The sequence below is a fragment of the Zygotorulaspora mrakii genome, chromosome 7 (genome assembly GCF_013402915.1).
Source record: "Zygotorulaspora mrakii chromosome 7, complete sequence".
In the NCBI taxonomy this organism is placed as follows: Eukaryota; Fungi; Ascomycota; class Saccharomycetes; order Saccharomycetales; family Saccharomycetaceae; genus Zygotorulaspora; species Zygotorulaspora mrakii.
Window position 1 is genome coordinate 312,010 of NC_050725.1, and position 22,244 is coordinate 334,253.

Sequence of the window (22,244 nt, forward strand, 5' to 3'; positions counted from 1 at the left end):
TGGTGTTTCGGCGGTTAAACACTCGCAGGCACAAGGTCTACTATCTGCGTACAGCTAGAGAACGACAGCTAATGTCGTTCGTATTTGAAGTGTGCTGTGATAATGGCTTTCTTACCAGGGAGTGAGAACATGAGAGATTTCACTAATTTGCGCTGTGCACCTGGCAACGTCACAAGAGATTGTTTGGAGTATATCACTACGTGCTAGATCTATGAGATAATATGCAACAGCGTAATCAGACCTGGGCCGGTCAGAAGAAGTTGCTGGTCGGATGGCTGTGAAAACGTGGGAACGTCAGTCCGCAGTGAGCTGCAATAATGGGACACCTTGAATCGGTGTCGAAAGTAGTGTAGTACACACGCCACATTGCGCTGCTACAATATATTGGAAAGAGAGAAAATTTGAACGCTATCTGGTTGTCTATACTATCAGATGCAACACGTTAAGACCCAAAATTTGTTGATCGGCATGTCACCGGAGGTACATGAAAAGAATGGCTGTCCAAGTGTTCAACTCCCGTTGTAGCCGCTACGAACAAAACAAAATATATTTCTGAGCCGATGATATCTGGCGAGGATACCTCGCCGGTACTCCTCTCCTCTCTGTTTAGCTGTCGTCTGTAGAGCGTATGACTGCTTGTTTTGACAAGCTAACCACCGTTGTTTAGAATGTCCGGGTGATTACGCTTTAGGAAAGGATGCCTTAATTAGCGAAAGAAACTCCTTTGACCGCCATCTGGGAGCATCTCATTTATACAACACGATAGAAAAGAGTAAGGGACGTTCCCATAATTCTTCGAAAGCCAAATTATAGGCAAAAACTTGACAATTGATATTGGAAGCACTGATCCTTACTCAGTGTTAATCTGTCCGTCAGTTTGAAACTCATCCTTATTGCGAATGCCATTGTTGCAGCCTTCCTCATGCAGCGGTTTTGAACTTGAGCTGCCGAAATTAACATCATCATCGCTAAATTTACTAGATGAACCTTCAAAGAGAAAGGTGACACTTGATTGTCGTAGTGGAGCGGCAGTTACGCTTGTGAGGTCAAATATATTCGTACACGGTGGGTTAACGATACCCTTAAATCTCAGTCATGTCAGTTGTATAAACATTCAAAAGGAGCTAATAATCTATTTTTCAAAGGAGAAGAATAACGCAAGCAATTTCACAAAATTAGACGATTGGATAAGCTCGGAAACATTCTTCTTAGATTTGATATCCAGAGTTTGGAGACGAGTAGAGGTGAATTTTGATGATACTGGAGACCATGCTGGTGAAACCAATAATGAGAACGAACATACCGGTGGAGATCATAAAATAAATAGTAGCATCACTGGAAAAGAGGAAGATACTTTGAGCCCCACGTTCAAAGAACGGTTGTATCATTCTATGTGCTTCGCTGAGTCATCCCTTTACATATTTGGTGGTCTTGTTGTATCACCACAGAGTGGTTATGAAGTTATTGCCACAAATGAACTCTGGAAGTTAAATTTACAAAATAAAAAATGGACTTTAGTCAGCAAGGATCCTCAGATTACAAGACGTTTTACACATTCGATGCATACAATAAACCATGATAACGAAGAAGACACTAAACTGATTATTGTTGGAGGTTTAAATAATATTGACATGCCGATACATCACATTGATATCTTCAATGTCACCAAAAATTATTGGGAAACTGAATCAGACACATCAAAAATAATTGTCAATTGTGAAAGTGAGGAAATATCATTATGCAAAGAATCTAATTTTTCAATTCTTTTCGAAAATAACGAAGCCAAAATACCCACATTGGCTTTTTATGTGCCAAATCCCTCAAAATCGCCCCAACCGAACACAGGGGAAGCTTCTAGTAGGGAACACACCTCGTATGATTGTTCTTCATCAATTGTTGCGTTACCTTTGATGCATGACGCCCAAGGTATGAGAATGAATTCTAAATCAGATCATTCAGACCATCTAGAGGTACCTCATAATTTGCAATTTCCAACTGGTGATTATTTTGGCTACACGATTGTTATTGCAGGTTTTTATCCAAGTTGCGAGACATCCAATTTCAAGTGCTTTGTATACGATACATCATCTCAACAGTGGACAACTCTGGGTATCACATGTGATGATAGTGATATCAATAAGCATAGATTTTGGAAGCTTCTGGCATGGCAATCCCATCATCAAACATTGTTACTCGGAACTAAAAATGATGATTATAATCTACCCAGTGTGCAAAGATTCGATTTCCTCTTGTCATTTGGACTACCAATGATAAGCATATACAATAGAACTTTAACCAATGCAAATAACCAAAAGATAGATCTCAAAACATCGTCCAGTGACAAAAAAACACCGTCAAGAGATTCGTCAATAGCAGCCGAAACGCTTGATCCCAAAGAATCTGAAAATCAACCCTTTAGGCAAGCAAGTTATGCTTCCACAGCTACGTCACAGTTTGAAAGCTACATAAGGTATATTGCGCCGCCCTCGGATATGACCTCTATAAGAACGGTCTTCCCCCCGTACGCTATGGTTTTAGGCAAAGATACATTAGAAATTTTTGGAAGTACATTATCTGATTTTGAATTTATAACAGATGAGGGTGACTCAATTGGAGTACCTATATACCTGCTTAGGAAACGCTGGGGTCGCTACTTCGATATGATGTTATCTCAAGGCTATGCAAGAGCTTGTGCAGAATATGAGAATACTGGCCAGGCTTCCGAATTCATAAGATTCTCCCCGCATTCATCACAGATAGTAAACCCTTCAAAAAACTCAGGAACTTTATCAAGAGCATCTTTCGAGACTTTTGCAAATCGTGGAAATCAACAACAACAAGAAGATATGGAAGGTCCACGTTCTTATTCACTGAACTTGGACCCTCATCAGGCTGAAATCGTTTCCGGGGAGCATGTGGGCTCAAATTCTTCTTTCCATGAAAATGATGAAGAGGATCCCGTTTCGCCTCCTTCCCGTTCTCAGATCGAGCATATTAAGCAGTTGAGAGCGGAGAGAAATTTGCCCAAACAGGTAGCAATCTCAACTACTAGCTCATCTGGCGGAATGATATTCAGAGTACCTTTTCAGGAAAATGCTTCTGCAGCTATGAGTGATACAGTGTTATCAAAGAAAGAGGAACATGAAGACAAAAGACGATCGTCATCGGTTGCCACTGCTGCCTTGGACCACTTGAAGTTAAGTAGTCATGCTGACAGGTGGCGTCGTGCTTCTCATCCTAATCCCTCCATATCGCGACCTGATGATGGCCGAAATCATTATACCACATCAAGACTTTTATCTTCTAGTGTTCAAAACTCGCGGCGTACTTCTTCGATAGCCTCGCACAGCAGCTCTATCTCCTATGTTAGCTCTTCTTCTGACAGAATGGGGAACTCTATGTATCCCGGAAGCGGTAATGGTAGTAGTGTAGGCTCCTCTTTCTTAGGAGTACTGAATGTCGCGCTTCCCCCTCAGGAGCCAATCCCAAGTGACACCTTACCACCACCACCTGCAATCTCATCTTCAGCTTCAAAACGCAATTCTTTTGCTGAATTTGTCTACTCACATTCTTCGAAAAGTAGTCCGTTTTCTTCCAGACGTCCTTCTCACGATAGAAGATCAAGTTCTTCTGATTTGAGACGTCCATCAGACCAATATCCCCCATCACTAGATAGACAAATGATGGATGGGAGTCAGGTCTTGGACTCCCCATCGGATGCAGTCTCCTTTCAGCAGAAGTCACTTTTAGGTAAGATGTCACAGAAATCAGCTGATAGTTGGCCGAACCTCTCCGGAAAATTACATAAAAATGCAGATACTAAGAGACCGTCTTTGGATTCAAATACAGACAGTACAGATAGTGCAAACTCTATTGAATGGGAACCATTGTTGACGCCTAGAACTCTCTATATGCCTTGGCCTACTGCTACAGTTCGTGCATTTGCTGAGTTTTTTTTCACGGGTCAAGTAAACGGTAGATGGATGCTTGCACCGGTAGTTTTGAACCTGCTGCTCATGTCGAAAATCTATGAGATTCCACTGCTGTATAACCTTATTATTGAAGTTTTATGTTCTATCATTGGAAGAAAAGAAGACAGCTTATGTGTGATTTGTGATTCGCTTACCGATGCACTTCGAAACAAGGTCTTGAGACTCTCTAATGATGACCATGAGCTAATGGAAAGTTATTTGCAGAAAAACGAAACATATAACGAGTTATTGAAACTCAGAAAGTCACTGGAGACTATTGATGACGGGTATTTCGATTTCGATCTGATTAAAAAAGTTTCTAGAGCATTTTCCGCAAGCAGCAACAGTGATAGTGCCCCTGACAAATCAAGTATTGCTGGTGGAACGCAGCGTACATCGAGCATCATCCCAACCGTATTCGCAGGAGGTCCAAGGGATAGCCATAACTCCGTTGGGTCAATAGGAGGCTATCCACCAAGTTTTAGACAACCACATGCCACTCCGCAACGCGTGAACAATAAATCGAGTTTGAGTAAGGAGATTAGCTCTGCCACGCCAGGAAATAAAGCGGGCTTGAGTGACTTGGCTGGCCTTGAAGAACTTGAACCAGATGAGAAGATAACGGCTCAGGATAAGGGCGACAAGCAGATCGAATCACGGTTTGAGGCATCCGATGATGAGCAAAGTCACTACAGTACCAGCGACAGCAGTAGCGACGAGACTGAAGAAGAATATGAAGACGCTTTACATGAAACCCCTTCTAGAAGTAGTGTAGATCTGCGAGGTACAATTATTGATGCAAGAGGGAACACTGGAAGTGATCTTGCAGATGGAGAGTATCATGAGGAATTTGAGAAAAATATAGATGAGCTGAATAATGAGTCACAAAAACCTAAAAGTGAAGTAGGCTCTGGCTCTTCTCTGTCAGATTCTGATGAGTTGAATTCGGATATAGGTTTACTCTCCTTGAATAAGATGAGGAGAAAAATTGCTGGTCAAGACGACCTTGACGAATCCATAGATCCGTTGTTCAAAGTGGCATTTGATAGCAATGCCACGGAAGCAAAAAATGCCACCTCGAGGTCAAGCAGAGACGATACAGCTCATTATGGATCTACTGCGCCCACACTCGAAAATCTAGCGTCTCCTAATGCATTACCGCCAGTAGAGTATGTTATCAAATCTATATACAGAACTGCGGCCTTGATTAACTATCCAAGACTAATGATTCGTTGTTTGGATTGCATTGAAATATCGAAAAGATTGAGATCCCTGAAACTCAAAGCAATCTTGGAACTCAACGAAATTGAAGAAGATCTGAAAAAGCCGGGGACCATATCGCATGAACTTCTGAAGAGAAAAATACTGGAAAAGCAAAAATCGGACTCTGCCTTGAGTAAGAGCATGTCTACGAGACCTAATCCCGCAACGAAGGTAAGTGCGCCAGACATGGATACAGTGAGTAGAGACTCATCTACCAGTTGTACACAGCAAACTATTATTGATTATTTGACTGACAAAGATTCAGATATAAAGAATGTAAAAAGTGCAAGTCTTGGTATTAGCCATAGTCCAGTCGGACCTCATAAGAAGTCGATCAAAAATAAATTCTTCGGGGATTCACCAATAAATACGATGAATACACCTTTACTGATGAATCCGGCATTTATGCCACCACCTCCTTCCTCTGCTAGAGGCAAAAAGTCAAATGCAAGTCCAAATTCAGGCACATTTTCATTTTTTGGTAAAAAGAAATGACCTCATAAATAACCTTCACAGGTAGACAGAATGTGATTATTGGTCTGACTTCAGAAAAAAGTGTGTCAAAGTTTTTAAGACGATGTCGTCAGGTGCTAGTATATGGGCTACTCTCTGAATGAGGTAAATTCACAGAATTTCCTAATGTATGGTGAGATACTTCGCTGTGGACCTACAACTGGTTGTTTTTGGGACACTCGTTAGTTTAAGGACCAGAAATATCTGGTGCCTTATGCTAGATTGCTCGACTATTCTGTTTCGGGAACTTCTGGTAAGACTTCCGAATTCATGATCAAAATTGCGATTTTTACATTTCAATTCCGCAAAAAGTGGTATTTTCTTCCTTGAGAGCATTATCTAAGCATCAAGTTCCGATTTGTTAACGGGCAAGTTGCGATATTCGTCGTATTAGTTACTTGTAGACCTCAAAAAATCTTGTTCATTACATAAGGACTTGCTTTTCCGGTTTTGAAATCTAATTATCTTCGCTGACTATATGTAGGTATTTTTACAGGTCAAGTGAGGCCCAGTAAAATAAACTGTTATGCATGATATCAGAGCGCTATTATACTTTGTGGAGAACTACGTTTTTATTCACCTATCAACTCCCGGTGTTCAGGCGTTTGAAAGCTCGAAATTTGAAAAGACGGAATATTTCACTATACATCCATCACCAATTGCAAGGCGCGAACTAAGCACCTACAGTTGTATCAGAGTTATTTCGTCTGTATGTCTTAATCAAAGAATTCAATGCCTGCAGTGTGTGAATAATATTCTATGCAAGCTGAAATTCAGAGAAAGGAACTGACCCTGCTAATTGTTAGTCAACCACAACGGTAACAATGAAACTTTTCAGCACAACCCGTGAATGCCTTGTTTTCAATTAATAAAAGAAAAATCCTAGTCGAGTTACCAGCGATGCATCTTGACTAAAATCAAGTTCTAGTATTATGTAAACTGCAGCTGATGAACGACGGTAGTGCTACCTAATGGGAAAGAAAGCATCAAAAACATAGATACAAGGGGTGTTGTCAAATTTTATATCTCAGTTCTCTTGTATTAACAGATCAGCTAAAGCTGAAAAAAGTGTCCGCTTTCACGATGAAAAATTTTTAGTTAATGTAAGTCTACCGGCTAAAAGTATATCTCTTGTTGCCAACTGCTAAAAAAAAACTCTAATGATATTAGACTGAGACGAGGCTCACATAGTCTAAATTGCCAGCGATCCTGCTTCTAAGTTGTCAATATCTACAAGGTCATGCCGCTTGAATCGGAATGGGCTCAAGTTGCCCCCCTAATGGAAAATGTTTGCCACGACCCTGCCGTATCTATCAGAGCGCCATTTTTGCAGAGACTACACCAATTGATAGAAACTGAGACATTGGAAACACCTCAATTGTCTCAAGTGTCAGTGGTGCTATTAAATACAGCTGTCATATACCAGGATAGTCGGTCAAAGGGATTGGTGACCAAGATTTTGGAGACGATTCTTAGAATAGACATGAGATTTTTGGGTAAATACACCCAATTTATCATTGATCAAGTCACTAGCAAGCCCGGATCAAAAGCAGTGGTCAACTATTTGAATCTGCTGGAATGGGTGCACTCTTTTTTAAAAGTTTTGTGTGAAGAGAAGGATCATTTTAACGAATATATTAAGAGTCTCGTAAAAGCACACACCTTTACCACACATGGGATTCAAACAGTCTTGGACGCTCGTGAAACAAAAAGGAATTTTGTTGAAGCACAGAATCAGCATAGAAAGAGGATTCGTCAAGATGTCTTGAATTCTTCTGCCAAAACAATCGTAATCTGCTCAAGATCAGGTCATGATGAACTCGCCACTCATTATGTTAGTGCAATCGCTGATTGCTTGCTAGAGTATAACGAACTGGAACTCCCTGCGTTTGGCGTAGCATTAATGTTTGGTGCCTTAACACAGGCTAGCCTGCAACTTCTCTCTACGAGACCTGCCTTGCATAATTTGCTGAAAACAAAATATGCAGAAAAGTATTCGATATTCATTGGTAAGGAAATTGTTCTTTCTAAGAATCCACCTTCCGTCTTTTCTCTGGAAGTATGCTTAAGACCGTTTTTACATGAGTTTGTCAATGAGGAGTATTTCAGCACTCATCTCTTACCTTACATGGAAAAGGCTAATCTCAGAGCGCCAGAAATAAGTTTTAAAATTTCCAGCGAGATTTATTCAGCTATAAATTCAAAAAAGGTAAATCTGGTACATAGCATTGTGACGTCTAAGATCCTGGCGCAAGTGTTTTCGTCATTCAAAAGTTCAAACGAGGCAATTAGGTATGCGGCATTGCATTCAATAATCCAGTTACTTTCTTCAACATCAGTTAGTATCACTTCTGAGGATGATCTTTCAAAATTGATTGAAGAAACGTTTAAAAACATGAAATCCAACATGAACTCTGAATACAGACTCTTTGCTAGCCGCATGTTATATTCCATTCCTACCACATACCAAGAGATTAATAGAAAAATAACGCATGAACTTGCGAGCTACATTACAAAGGGTGCAAATGAAGCTACTCTTAATGAAATGCTTAGTGCTTTTTTCGTCCATTACTTTGCACTGGGGGAATCGGTTAAGGAATTCAATGCAGTTATTATGAAGGGCTTTTCGGAAAAAAAGGCTCAATTAAAGAAATTATGGCTATGTTCATATCTGAAGTACTCGACCACAGCTAAAGAAGATATTATTTTAGATTTTCAAAGTGACTGCTTGGAATTCATAAAGGAGACACTCTATGTTCATAGAAACGGCCATTTGAGCACATTGGTTAGCCTCCAGTTTATCGATAGAGTATTCGATAACACTATTCATCAGCTTATACCAAAAGTTCAAGAGTTACTAGATGGAATTCCAGAAGCCCATTTGCTTGGCCATTTGTTCCTTTCGCTAACACTATCGGCTTCAGTAAATGCAAAAGATCGTTTACAATCTGTGGAAATTTTAAAACGATTTTACCAAAGAAGTCCAGAGTCGATCGGTATAAGCATAATAGAATCGTTGGAGCGCAAACTGCAAGGATTTGAAGCCGAGACCGAAGACGTCTTGTGCTATCGGTACATCACCCCTGTTCTAAACGCCATATCACAAAGTGCTGAAAATTCTGCAGAAGTCGAGAAAGTTTTGATCAGATTGTTTACAATTTCTCAATTTCCTAAATTTAATCTGAAGGGGGGTTGGGCTGACCTCGTCCTTAATGCAAAGAACGATCCATCGAAACTGATTGAACAAAACGCGGATGAGATCATAAATAGACTTACGTCTATCATTGTCGATTCTGCAGCAGCTGATTCTGATTTGGGACAATGTGCGATTAAGGGTGCTGCCTATGCTGCCTTCATTAATCCTTCCGCTATTAGTCCAGCACTTTCTAGAACTCTTGAATCGTTTTTGACCTTGGAAGAATTTTCCTCTTTTACCACTGAAGAGCTTCAAATATGGTCAGGAAAAGAAGGTGAATTGGTCATTGACGTATTAGCGAATGATACCTCCAAGCAAAGTGTCAGTAAAAATACAAAAGATTACGAGACATTGAAGTGGGAAGAAGAAGTTAGAAAAAACCAGGTCAAAAAAGCAAACAAAAAATTAAGTAAAGAGGAACACGAACTGGTTAAACAACAATTGGCCAAAGAGACTTTAATAAGAGCTAAGATTTCTAAAATCGCACTAAAATTGCGCGGTGGAATCAATCTTATCAATGAATTGACAAAGGGAGCTCAACAGGTTGATAATGGTAGGGATGTGTGGTTTCCCGTTGCTGTTGGAAAATTGTTAACACTTGTCCAACAGCCCAACAGCTTTATTTTGGTTGATGTCTCAGCTGTGAATGCCTTTTTGCACCTTTCAAGCAATATATCTAAAAGACTAGAATCTGCTCGTATTTCTGTTGGTGTGGCAATTCTCAGAGTTTATCAAGTGAAAAATATTACGAGCAATTATCTGGAAGAGCCATTATCAGAGCTATTATCCAGAGTTCTGTTTAGGGTTAAGTTTGTCTCTGATCAAAGCTCTTTAGATTCTGTTTCTCTCACTTATCTCCTGCCTCTCCTCATATACACCTTAGAAGAAGGCAAGAGAGTGGCACTGAGGAATGCGGACAAACCGGTAGCAAGAAAAGAATTTGTCGAAGAAGATAAAGAGGAGGAGCACTTATTATTAGCTATGGATATTATCGCTGTTCATGCAGAACAGTTCGAAGATCCATCCATTCCAAGAATTCCAATCATGAAAGTGCTTCTTTCTCTCTTAGCATTGCCTTCGAAGGCTAAAATTGCCAAAGAATGCTTCAACACACTGTGCCGGAGCATATCTGTTGCACCTACTCAAGAAGATTTGTCTATCCTACTCTCCAGCCTACTATCACCAAGCGATTTTGTTCGTTCAACGGTTATACAAGCTATCGATGAGGAATTTGAGCTCAAATCGATGATGAAATTCACACCCGAAGTTTATATTTGCCGTTATGACTCTAACGAGTCTAACAGAAAGCTCGCTGAATTTATTTGGCAGCTCAATGAATTTGAGATTACAACCGATCTTGTGCAGAAATTACTGACCTTTTTTAAACAATCTGACAGTGGGTTGAGATTGTTTACTGCTAGAGCGTATGCTTCTGGCGTTAGGCATTTGATAGAAAGTGGCCAAAGCTCTCTGTGTGATCTTCTAGGGCCTTTAATGGAGTTTTACTCGGAGAGGGCTCAACCGGTGCAGCCAGTTCTGGACAATTTCGGCTTGGTCGCCATACCAGCTTCCGAAATAAAGGATCCGTGGGAAGAGAGGAGCACAATTGCTATCGCTTTAAGAGCTGTCGTTCCTCTTCTGAGCAACAGCGAAAGTATCACCGTGTCTTTGATTAAATTCTTGGTTCAACAAGGCCCATTAGGTGATAGAGAACCTTTGGTACGTCAAGAAATGAAAGAAGCGGGTATCGAAATCATCACACAACATGGAGCATCAAACGTCGAGCAGCTTATTCCAATTTTCGAAGAATCTTTAAAAGGCGAAAAAGAGACTTCAGTAAAAGAAAATGTCATCATACTTTATGGTTCATTGGCAAGACATTTGAATCCCGCCGATGACAGAATAGGTGCTATTATAAATAGATTGGTTGCTACCTTGGACACACCCTCCCCACATGTACAACAAGCAGTTTCTGCTTGTCTTTCACCACTTGTATTTCTGTTTAAATCCAAAGTTGCGAGCTATATAAATGATCTTATGGCACAGCTACTTAATCCATCAGTATCGCTGTCCTATCGGATGGGCGCCGCTTGGGGTATTTCAGGCCTTGTGAAGGGATACGGTATATTGGCATTATCCGAATTTGACATCATACGAAATCTCATTGAGGCCGCAGAAGACAAAAGAGAATCTAAAAGACGAGAGTCTGTGGCGTTCGCATTTGAGAATCTTTCTAAATCATTAGGGAAGTTTTTTGAGCCGTACGTTATCGAAGTACTTCCCAATATCCTAAAAAATTTAGGTGACAGTGTTCCAGAAGTGCGTGATGCAACCGCAAATGCTACCAAGGCAATCATGTCTCACACTACTAGTTTCGGTGTAAAAAAACTGATTCCAGTTGCCGTTTCTAATCTCGATGAGATTTCTTGGAGAACAAAACGGGGATCCGTTGAATTGCTTGGTAATATGGCATATTTGGATCCTACACAACTTTCAGCATCTTTGCCTACAATTGTCCCGGAAATCGTTGGTGTCTTGAATGATTCGCATAAAGAAGTGCGTAAAGCTGCAGATGAATCTTTGAAACGTTTTGGAGAAGTCATTAGAAATCCGGAAATTCAAAAGCTAGTTCCGACTCTAATAAGAGCAATTGGTGATCCAACCAAATATACGGATGAAGCTCTTGATTCTTTGATACAAACACAGTTCGTCCATTACATTGATGGCCCTTCGCTAGCATTAATTATCCATGTTATTCATCGGGGTATGCATGACCGCTCCGCAAATACGAAAAGAAAGGCATCTAAGATTATTGGTAACATGGCCATTTTGGTCGATGCTAAAGATCTAGTTCCTTACTTGCAACAACTGATTGACGAGGTTGAAGTTGCAATGGTTGATCCAGTTCCTGCTACGAGGGCCACAGCGGCACGTGCTTTAGGCGCTTTAGTCGAGAGACTCGGTGAGGAACAGTTCCCAGACCTGATTTCTCGTCTCTTGGATACATTATCCGATGAGTTTAAATCAGGAGACCGCCTAGGATCTGCTCAAGCTCTAGCCGAAGTGATCTGCGGATTAGGATTATCTAAACTGGATGAACTACTCCCTACAATTTTGGCAGGCGCTATGAACATTCGCAGCTATGTAAGAGAAGGATTTATGCCATTGCTACTATTTATTCCAGTGTGCTTTGGCGCTCAGTTTGCGCCTTATATCAATCAGATCATTCAGCCTATTCTTGCTGGTCTTGCTGATAATGATGAGAAAATTCGTGATACTTCTTTGAAAGCTGGTAAACTGATTGTTAAGAGCTATGCATCGAAAGCTATAGACCTTCTGTTGCCTGGTTTAGAGAATGGAATGTTCGATGAAAATGAGCGCATCAGATTATCTTCTGTTCAGCTGACTGGAGAATTATTATTCCAAGTCACAGGTATTTCCTCAAAGAATGAGTTTAGTGAAGAAGAGCAAGAACACAGCGGCGAAATCTCGAAGACAATAGTCGAAGTTCTTGGCCAAAGCCGTCGTGACAGAATTTTGTCTGCCTTATTTGTTTGCAGGAATGACGTTTCAGGTATCGTACGTGCATCAACTGTTGATATATGGAAAGCCCTTGTGCCAAATACCCCTCGTACAGTTAAAGAAATTCTACCAACCCTGATCAACATGGTCGTCGTGCATTTGGCATCATCCTACAGTGCACTGCGAAACATCGCAGCTCAAACTCTAGGTGATATGGTGCGCCGTGTAGGAGGGAATGCTTTATCACAACTATTGCCAACAATGGAGGTCTCTTTGGAAGAAACTTCTAATCCTGATTCGAGACAAGGTGTATGTATTGCTTTACGTGAACTCATCGAATCTTCTTCTGCAGAAGCATTGTCCGAATATCAAGAAACCATTGTCAGCATCATTCGCACCACATTGGTCGATAGTAGCACAACAGTTAGGGAAACGTCAGCCCTCTGTTTTGATGCTTATCAGGAGTGTGTTGGTAGCTTGGCTGTCGATGAGGTTATTCCGTACTTACTGCATTTATTAGAGTCATCGGAAGATTCCGAATGTGCTCTATTGGGTTTGCAGGAAATAATGTCCAACAAATCGGAGGTCATCTTCCCGATTTTGATTCCAACATTATTGGCGCCTCCAATAGATGCATTCAGAGCTTCTGCCCTAGGTTCTTTAGCGGAAGTCGCTGGACCTGCACTATACAAACGTCTCTCTGTGATTATTGATACTCTGGTTAATTCTCTGGTGTCGAAAGATTCAAATGACGAGGTAACAAATGAAAGTTTGAAAATGGCTCTCAATAAAGTATTTTTGTCTGTTACCGAGGAAGGCGGACTACATCCGCTGCTTCAACAAATAGGGTCTCTGCTGAATAGCGAAAACATTGAAAAGCAGGTTATTATTCTAGAATGCGTTCCTGATTTCTTTGAGAACACAATACTGGACTATAGCATATATGCTGTGGATCTGGTCTCAAATGCTATACATTCATTGGAAGATAAGGATCCTAGGATCGTTAAAGGAAATTTCGAACTTTTGTCCGTAATACTAAAGGCTCAAGAAAAATCTGAACTAGAGAGATTCATCAAGCCTGCTAAGCAAGCCTTAAGTTTAACGGGAAAACCTGGATGCGATTTGGCAGGATTTTGTCTTCCAAAAGGGCCAAGTTGTGTCTTACCTATATTTTTGCATGGTTTAATGTACGGGTCTAACGATGAACGTGAGGATTCCGCTCTAGGAATTGCTGATGTAGTCTCCAAGACACCGGCAGCAAATTTGAGACCTTTCGTCAGCACTATAACAGGACCTTTGATTCGTGTAGTTGGAGAAAGGTTCAACAGCGATATTAAAGCGGCCATTCTTTTTGCGCTGAACATCCTTTTTGCCAAGATTCCCCAGTTCTTGAGACCGTTCATCCCACAATTGCAGAGAACATTTGTCAAATCGTTATCTGACCCCTCCAACGAGCTTCTACGTTTACGCGCAGCCAAGGCTTTGGGCACTTTGATTGAGTATCAGCCTAGAGTCGACCCTCTAGTTTTCGAGCTAGTCGGTGGGGCTAAGCAAGCTACTGATGATGGAGTAAAGGCTGCGATGCTCAAGGCGCTGCTGGAAGTTGTTGCTAAAGCGGGGCCAAAGATGAGTGAAGCTTCCAAGCTGAAAGTTGTCGATTTGGCGGAAGGGGAGATGCTGTCTGGAAATGATAAAATTGCAGTCGCGAATGCTAAATTGATTGGTTCTGTTTCAGAAATATTATCTACTGAGGAAATAAGTAAAATTTTGGAAGAGAAGGTTTTAAACACTGAGCTAGGTGCAGATGCTGGGAAATTTGGAATTTTAACTTTGAACTCATTTTTGAGAGATGTTCCACTACAGGTACTGGATAAAAGTTTAATCGACGAAACTGTAACATATATCATACGCTGCATTGAGTCAACTAATCCTTATTTTAGTGATAACGGGCTGATTGCAGCGGGAAAGCTACTGCTACTTGAACATGAGAAGAAATCCCCATTTTCAAGGATTGAAATAGATAGCAAGCTTTCCATTGGAGAGGAAAATATCGAATGTTTGGTTAAATCACTATGCAAAGCGACGGTCGGACCTCTCAGTAACTCTCTGGATTCAAGAAGATTAGCATTGATCGTTTTGAGAACTTTGGCTCGATTCAAATTTGATGAATGTGTAAAGCCTTTCTTGGATATATTGACACCATCTGTCTTCTTTTGTCTGCGTGATACTATAATTCCTATCAAGTTAGCAGCTGAGAAGTCATACCTGGCTATATTCAAGCTTGTTGAAGAGCCCGATATGTCTATATTCAACAACTGGTTCAGTAGTATATCTGCAAATAATACCAGTTTACAAAATGCTGCAGGTGCAGTCATTCAGTTGAGATCTATCAGTGACTACACAAAGAGAGTAGGAATGAGACTAGCTAAAGTTGAGAGAGAAAGGATTGCAGAAGGTGGTGATGCAGAAACCATGTTTAGTGATAGATTTGAAGATGAGCGAGAGATATGGTCAGTAGGTGGAGTTGAATTGAATCAGCAAGTATAACCAACCTTCGAATTATTTTAGAGTAAAAGTTCTTAAATAACCTTTTCTGTAAATACATTTTTTTTTATACAAATCACAGTAGGTTTATTCAATCATAGCCTTCTATTTGGTCTCGGAGAAACCACACTACTCTCTCAAGGGGTGAAATCTTCTGCCACCAGCTAATTGTATAATGTCCAGTTGGATGACATCGCAGCATTTCCTCTAACTTCCAGAAACCGTTACAAAGTAATGAAAGTAGTAACACCAACGCTATCTGTTTTAGACGGTGAGTTGTTAGCATTCAGCAGCGGAAAAGTGCTTCTTATTTGTCTAGTTACAAGTTTTATGTTGTATAATGGTAGTGTGATTTTCGTTAACAATTCATTTAAAAAATATAAAACAATGCGCGAATGAATAAATCGACAAACATCTGATTCATGTGGAAAAAATCCGGGGAGAATATAATTTTGAACAAAACTTGCGGAATAAGTAGAAATAAGGTTTTCGATGAAGTACAAATCTTTAGAATAAACTATGTGCATTGGCGCTGGAAATGTTACCGAAGTCCCTCTTAAAACGAAGCGATTTGATATTGCGAACAATGAAGGATCGGACGCGCCTCCACTAATTCACGGTCACGGGATTCTGAAGACCATTAGGAAATTGACCAATATCAACCCTCAATTACCAAATATGTATACTACTGAGCTTTGCTACCTCAATCTTATCCCTAAACCAACCGGTTTGCCCAATATTTTACTGATTTCTACACATGTCTTCTTATGATTACACGTCGTCTATCTGGTTGATACGCACGTAGTACTCCTGTATGAATATCGATAATGCACTGAAAAGCTATATGTTAGGCATATCTAGACATCGAACACAACAAGTGCTTATATTTGCAAAATATGAGATTCATTTTTTTATGAAAAGCTACACCTCGAAGCGCGCAATAAAGATATGCCAGAATTATTCCCAATTACAAAATTTTTTGATTGTCCTTCTCAATTTTTTGAAGCCTTAAAGATTCGTCCTCTTCAATCAGTTCTTTTATTAGTTCATCTTCCTCTTCTGTCAATCCTGTTATGTCCTGAGTGGGGATATATTCTGCATCCATCCTGACGCTTGGTGCACCTTGTAGATACCTTATACTCTCCAGGCATCGTATTCGAATATCTTCCAAATATTTCTTGCTATTTCTATTTTCATATAAGTCGTCAAGAACAGGATATAATGAGAAATCCGGACCAAATGAATCGCGAAATGGAATCTCTTCCGGTATATCTTTGGGTAATAAAACATTATTCAGAATACCTGTTTCGTAAGTCCATAATCGAGATACGTTTCGTGGGGTATAACCTCCACCACCGACAACTAACATAGGAATGCCAAATGACCGAACAAATTTGACACATTCACCATGGGCCTTTATATTTAAATTGAAGCATCCCAATCTATCATGACCTAAGGAGTCAGCACCACACTGCTGAATGATCACTGTAGGTTTGAAAGACGTTATTAAAGGATCAATAATCGACTTGAAGAGATTGATATAGGAATCATCATCAATACCATCTTCTAAGGGAACATTCACTGTATAATGCTTACCTCTAGCACATCCAATCTCATCATAATTGCCCGTGCCTGGAAAGAATTCACCATTATATTTGTGAAAGGAAATTGTATAAACTCGATCCGTAGTATAGAATGCTTCCTGTACACCGTCGCCATGGTGCAGATCAATATCTATGTATAGTACCCTTGGATGATATCGCAGTAGATTAATCACAGCCAATACAATGTCATTAACGTAACAAAACCCGGAGGGATTGTTTTTCTTGGCGTGATGAAGGCCACCAGACCAATTAATTGCGATATCTGATTGATTATTTATTAGCTTCCTGCTGGCATCCAGCGAGGCACCAGTGTACAAGGTACTGTACTGATATATGTTTTGAAAAATGGGACAGTCATCACCGATGTTGAACTTTTCCAAAGTACCTCTCGGTAGCCTACTGAGGTTGTCCGGAGTAACTTTTTGCATGAAATTTATATAATCTTCAGAATGGAACTCTAACATCTCTTCTTTAGTAGCCTTTCGAGTGTGATACAAATCCATTATATTATGCATTCCATATGAAGACACTAGATGATCCGTCAACATTAATCGGAATGGTTTCATCGGATGTCTGACACCATAATGATAATGTGATACCAAAGGATTGAAGTGGTAGGAAACTTTCGGGCAGTATGCTGATCCAAACTCAAATAACGGTTGTGCATTTTTGGTCTTTATGTCGTACGAAAAAGTGCTAGTCATCGCTTTTAACCCTAGTGGCTGAAAACCAATTCATTGATGAGTTATTATTAAATTAGGTACTTTCAGCATTTTGCAGTTTTGATATTTCAATTAACAACTGCAATTTATCACGTGCTAATTAGCGTGTCTTGACCTCATTTAATGCCATACAATCCTAGATGTCTCATTCTAAGCTGACATTAAGTAACCAGGTCTTTGCTTCAAGAAGACCTCGAAAGCATTCAATTGAACTGTTTCATTTGGCGCATTAAGAGGCGTGCCACAGTCTCGTTTCAAATATGCAGCAGCAAGCATTGAAAGATAGAAAAAATGTGAGGATACGAAAATATTTAGGTGCTTCACTTTTTAATTTTGGGAATCAGCATGGATTTGAATCAACAATTGAATAACTAGGTGCCTTTTTTCATCAATAAATTAATATATAACAAGAGTTATAAGCGCCGAAGTACAAGAGATCTGAAACCGACACGCCATTTTTCTGAACAAAAAAAAAAAGACTGAGATACATAAAGATGTCAACTGAGCAAGTTTTGAGGTTTTTAATTACAAACCACGAGAATCTGCTACTAGCACCACTCTATGGCGATTTGAGATCAATTTTTTGTGTATACCTGTCGTGTTTCCAGGATGACGACATCTTGGCGGCAACCTTTCAGCTATTTTCAAAAGCTTTGCAAGACATTTGTGATATTGCAGATGGTTCTTTAGCTCTCAATTCCCAAGCCGGCGAGATGTATCAGAATTCTAGAGTAGAGTTTATTGATGTATCGCTATTGAAGCTCATGCATGAAAAGATCAACTCACTGGGGGGTGAAAGGATAAAACGCAGGGATTTCGATACAGGTCACCATTTAACTGGCTCACATCTTGAGAGAATGTTGTGTATTTTGAATCAGGACGCGAATGAGAATAAAAGTGAGAATATCCTATTGAGAAAGCTTCAAAAATTATTAAGTACTTGTCCTGGATCCATACAATTGGCGAAGGAAAGAGAGCAACATATTTCTAAGACGGTGGGATACATTCCAATATGTACAAATGAAAAGCATAAAGCGCTTTTAGCTACTATTGTGCCTACCTCTGCTCACGAACTTGGGTCAATTCCAGGTTTCAAACTGTCACAGGCAAAAGTAAATTGTCCAGGATTAATTGATTGTTTACAACGCAAGAAGCATTTCATTCCAAATATCAAACCTCATACGGATATTTCTTTAGGAGATTGCTCATATTTGGACACCTGCCATAAACTGAATTCATGTCGATATACGCATTATCTGCAATATATCCCAGAGAACCTTTGCAAAACAATTTCAGCAGAAACTAAACTTGCTAATAAGCTGAATGAAAACCAAAAAAATTACCCTTTTTACACACATGGTAATTGCTGTTCCAATTTTGTGAAACAAGATTTACCAGAACAGTGGATTCAATGTGATGTTCGAAAATTTGATTTTACAGTGCTTGGAAAATTTTCGGCAGTAATTGCGGATCCTGCGTGGAACATTCATATGAATTTGCCATATGGGACATGTAATGATAATGAATTACTAGAACTACCTTTTGAGACGTTACAGGACGAGGGTATTCTGTTTCTATGGGTTACCGGACGTGCAATCGAGATGGGTAAAGAATTCTTAACCAAATGGGGGTATATCGTTCTCCATGAAATATCATGGGTCAAAACAAATCAGCTAAGTCGTACTATTGTCACAGGTCGCACAGGTCATTGGCTTAACCATTCAAAAGAGCATCTTTTGGTGGGATTAAAAGGTAATCCAATTTGGCTTAACAGGAAAATTGACACAGACATTATTGTATCCGCTACTAGAGAAACAAGTAGAAAACCAGATGAGCTCTATGGCCTAATCGAAAGACTGGTAGGTCCCCACGCCAGAAAACTTGAGTTTTTTGGGAGACACCATAATCTGAGACCGGGATGGTTCACCATAGGTAACCAGCTTCCCGGAGTATGTATCCATGAACTAGATGTTAAGAAAAGGTACGAACAATTCTTAGCAAAACCAGAAAGAGCGCACAAGCATAGCTAGTTAGTGTTGTGACTCTTCGGGTCCAGATTTGCCTTCACACAGTACTAGATATTTGCCTTATTACTGACATCAAATTGAGGTGTCTACGTCGCTAATTATAAATGAATCTTTGCTGACACTTTTGAAATCGCGTGACTTACAGCCAATAAAATTTGATATATGATTACGTGTCGCTATAGACGACACTGTTTTTTTTTTCGAGCATCAAATTGTATCGTATCGGTGCGAGTAACATCGCCAGGGATGAAAGACCATAAAATGACATATCTGGAGGAGTGTCCGCTAGTTGTATTCATAAAGCAATCTACAAGTGATATATAACATCATAGAATCACATACACACACTCAGTATGTTAAGACAGGCACTTAGAAGATACGCTACATTGCCAAAGTATGCCTTGGAGCCAGCTTTTGGTGCTCCTAATAAAGCTGCAGCTGAAGCATTCAAGAAATCGCTAGAAGCAACTACACACCATGCAGAGAGCACTTCCGGCCTCTGGTACAAAATTACTTATTTTGTTGCATTTCCAGCCATCGGTTTAGCAGCTTTGAATACCTATTTTGTGGAGAAGGAGCATTATGAGCATCGTCAACATTTGAAGCATGTTCCAGATGCACAATGGCCAAAGGATCACGAATATCAAAATATTAGAACCAAGCCATTTTTCTGGGGTGATGGTGACAAGACTTTATTCTGGAATCCAATTGTCAACAGACACGTTTCATCAGATTGAAAGATAAGATAACCTCAATAATTATTTAAATTCTTAAGAAATGGTAAGATAACATTAAAGGAGGAAAAAATGAGAAAATAGCAACTATAATATACAATTTGAATTTGGGCATAATATATTATTTCGCTAATATTTATCCTTTTCATATCAAACACGACATAGTTGTATCTTACTATATTATACTATTATCGTATATAGAATGAAGAGTCTTAAGTTTTATGGGATACTATAAATATGTATATACTGACTGATACATGGAAAAATAGATTCAAAAAAATAGAGATATGATATGCAAAAGAAATAGCATGTTAGACAAATTGCAGTCCAAAAAACAGAAACAAAAACAAAACGAGAGCGAATAGGTAATATTGATCGTCAATTTGGTACATAATACAGCTGATGCATGGAGTTATTATAATGCAGAAAAGATGAATAGATTGTTTGTAGCAGCTATAGCTATACTGTTTTCTCTTGGATGCCACGAGAAGTGTAGGATACTCTTTTTAAAATCGACATCATCACCCCAATCTTTAGTCCTTGCAGATCTTTGAGCGAGTGAACCAAATCTTTTACTCTTAAAAGCGCTCTTGTCAGCTTGTAGAACAATTTCATCAACAGTGTTCGTATCTTCATTACCACTTCGCCTACTGCTACTGTTACTACGTTTATTTCCTTTAATACCAGATGAACCGTTTTTAGCAGTATTACTGTTATCTTTATTACTACCACGGCTGTTGCTATTATTATTATTACTGTTGTTGTTATTTTTTATACTCGTTTTATCCTTTGAAGCTTTTCTATCGCCATTGAAGTCGATGGTACCGTTACTCTCATCGAAGGTTTTAATGATACCATTTGTATCATCACCTGTATTAATTACATTTGGATAAATCATAAAATTGTTGTTGTAAGAACCAGTCATTACACTTGCACTATCACCACTAAAGCTTACTTCGAATTTATCAAAAATTGCGTCATTCTCATACGTGTCACTTAATCTTTCTTTTAATTGATCATGAATGTTGATTGTTTTTAATGGTTTATTATCCATATTAATATCCCAAATTTTTACTGTTAAGTAATCTCTTGATGCAATATAACGACCATTGGGACTGAATTTAACATCAGAAATTGATGAAGTAATTTCTGTGAAAAAGTTATGATTAACGGGGTCCAAAAACTCTTCGAAAGTCTTGGCCCTAAAATCACATAATGCATTTTGTCTCATATCACATAATTTTATTGTACCCTTCGATGAAGAATACATAAATAAATTACATTGATCTGGATGAAATTCTGCGCTCGTAATAACTTCAGTCAATTCTTCCATATTTGCTGGCTTAATATCAACAATATTAAAACTTTGATCAGGAATATCGAGGTTCCATAAATTGATTCTTAAATCATCTGCACTAATGAAAGTCTCCTGGTCGGAATTGATAGAGATTGAATTGATATGATAAGTATGGGCGTTGCTATAGATTCTTTTTGGTGCTGCAGCAATAATTTTATCATGCTGCGATAATCTTGGCAATTTCAAACTGTGTAACGTAAACTGATCCATTTTATGTGATGGAGTATTATTGGTATTTGAATTTTTGAATTTGGGAATGGATTGTCCCTCTGATAGATTATTCTCACTTACTAACTTGACATTTTTCTCATAAACCTTCCACAGTTTTATAGTTTTATCATTTGTACTCAAAAGAAAGTGAGACCTCTGTGTTGGTCGCAACCATTTAATTTGGTTAATCTTCTCTTCAATCTCCAATGATTTTAGATAATCGAATTCTGCATCGTGACTTTGAAACTCTGTCAAGAATTTATACTCGCAATGTTTGCCATTATTCCTTTCAAAAAGGACAACTCGACCGCCCCTATCACCTGTAGCTAGATAATCGCCTTTACGATCAAATTCAACCGCTGTAATGATATCAGCTTCCGTAACAACAATATCGGCCTTGTCACCAAAACACTGGCTGAACTTGAAATCAAAATCGTCCAATGCCATGATCTTTAATCTATAGATATATCATACAAAGGTCTCCTCGCAAAGAAAATAAGACCAATCAACTTTCAGAGTAAAGAACCTTAAAATATAGAAACTCAAAATAACTGATCTGCAAACAATAAAACGGGGACGAG

At 39.3% G+C, this 22,244-nt stretch overlaps 7 protein-coding genes across 7 annotated transcripts; 4 read left to right on the forward strand and 3 right to left on the reverse strand.

Annotated features, from left to right (window-relative positions):
- Nucleotides 1-899: 899 nt before the first annotated feature.
- MDS3 (Mds3p) lies at nt 900-5,729 on the forward strand (the record flags this gene model as incomplete). The annotated part of the gene is made up of 1 exon (XM_037290121.1): nt 900-5,729. One exon carries the CDS (start codon nt 900-902, stop codon nt 5,727-5,729), a length of 4,830 nt encoding a protein of 1,609 aa, XP_037146016.1.
- A 1,258-nt stretch (nt 5,730-6,987) lies between these two features.
- Nucleotides 6,988-15,012, forward strand: GCN1 (Gcn1p; the record flags this gene model as incomplete). Its single annotated transcript, XM_037290122.1, has 1 exon — nt 6,988-15,012. One exon carries the CDS (start codon nt 6,988-6,990, stop codon nt 15,010-15,012), a length of 8,025 nt encoding a protein of 2,674 aa, XP_037146017.1.
- Nucleotides 15,013-15,100: 88 nt separating this feature from the next.
- HG535_0G01770 (uncharacterized protein) lies at nt 15,101-15,295 on the reverse strand (the record flags this gene model as incomplete). Its single annotated transcript, XM_037290123.1, has 1 exon — nt 15,101-15,295. The coding sequence occupies one exon, from the start codon at nt 15,293-15,295 to the stop codon at nt 15,101-15,103; it is 195 nt and encodes a 64-aa protein (XP_037146018.1).
- Nucleotides 15,296-15,976: 681 nt separating this feature from the next.
- HOS2 (histone deacetylase HOS2) lies at nt 15,977-17,317 on the reverse strand (the record flags this gene model as incomplete). Its single annotated transcript, XM_037290124.1, has 1 exon — nt 15,977-17,317. The coding sequence occupies one exon, from the start codon at nt 17,315-17,317 to the stop codon at nt 15,977-15,979; it is 1,341 nt and encodes a 446-aa protein (XP_037146019.1).
- Nucleotides 17,318-17,829: 512 nt separating this feature from the next.
- IME4 (mRNA (N6-adenosine)-methyltransferase) lies at nt 17,830-19,365 on the forward strand (the record flags this gene model as incomplete). Its single annotated transcript, XM_037290125.1, has 1 exon — nt 17,830-19,365. One exon carries the CDS (start codon nt 17,830-17,832, stop codon nt 19,363-19,365), a length of 1,536 nt encoding a protein of 511 aa, XP_037146020.1.
- Nucleotides 19,366-19,715: 350 nt separating this feature from the next.
- COX13 (cytochrome c oxidase subunit VIa) lies at nt 19,716-20,099 on the forward strand (the record flags this gene model as incomplete). Its single annotated transcript, XM_037290126.1, has 1 exon — nt 19,716-20,099. The coding sequence occupies one exon, from the start codon at nt 19,716-19,718 to the stop codon at nt 20,097-20,099; it is 384 nt and encodes a 127-aa protein (XP_037146021.1).
- Nucleotides 20,100-20,511: 412 nt separating this feature from the next.
- On the reverse strand, nt 20,512-22,110 carry CDC55 (protein phosphatase 2A regulatory subunit CDC55; the record flags this gene model as incomplete). Its single annotated transcript, XM_037290127.1, has 1 exon — nt 20,512-22,110. One exon carries the CDS (start codon nt 22,108-22,110, stop codon nt 20,512-20,514), a length of 1,599 nt encoding a protein of 532 aa, XP_037146022.1.
- Between the last annotated feature and the right edge of the window lie 134 nt (nt 22,111-22,244).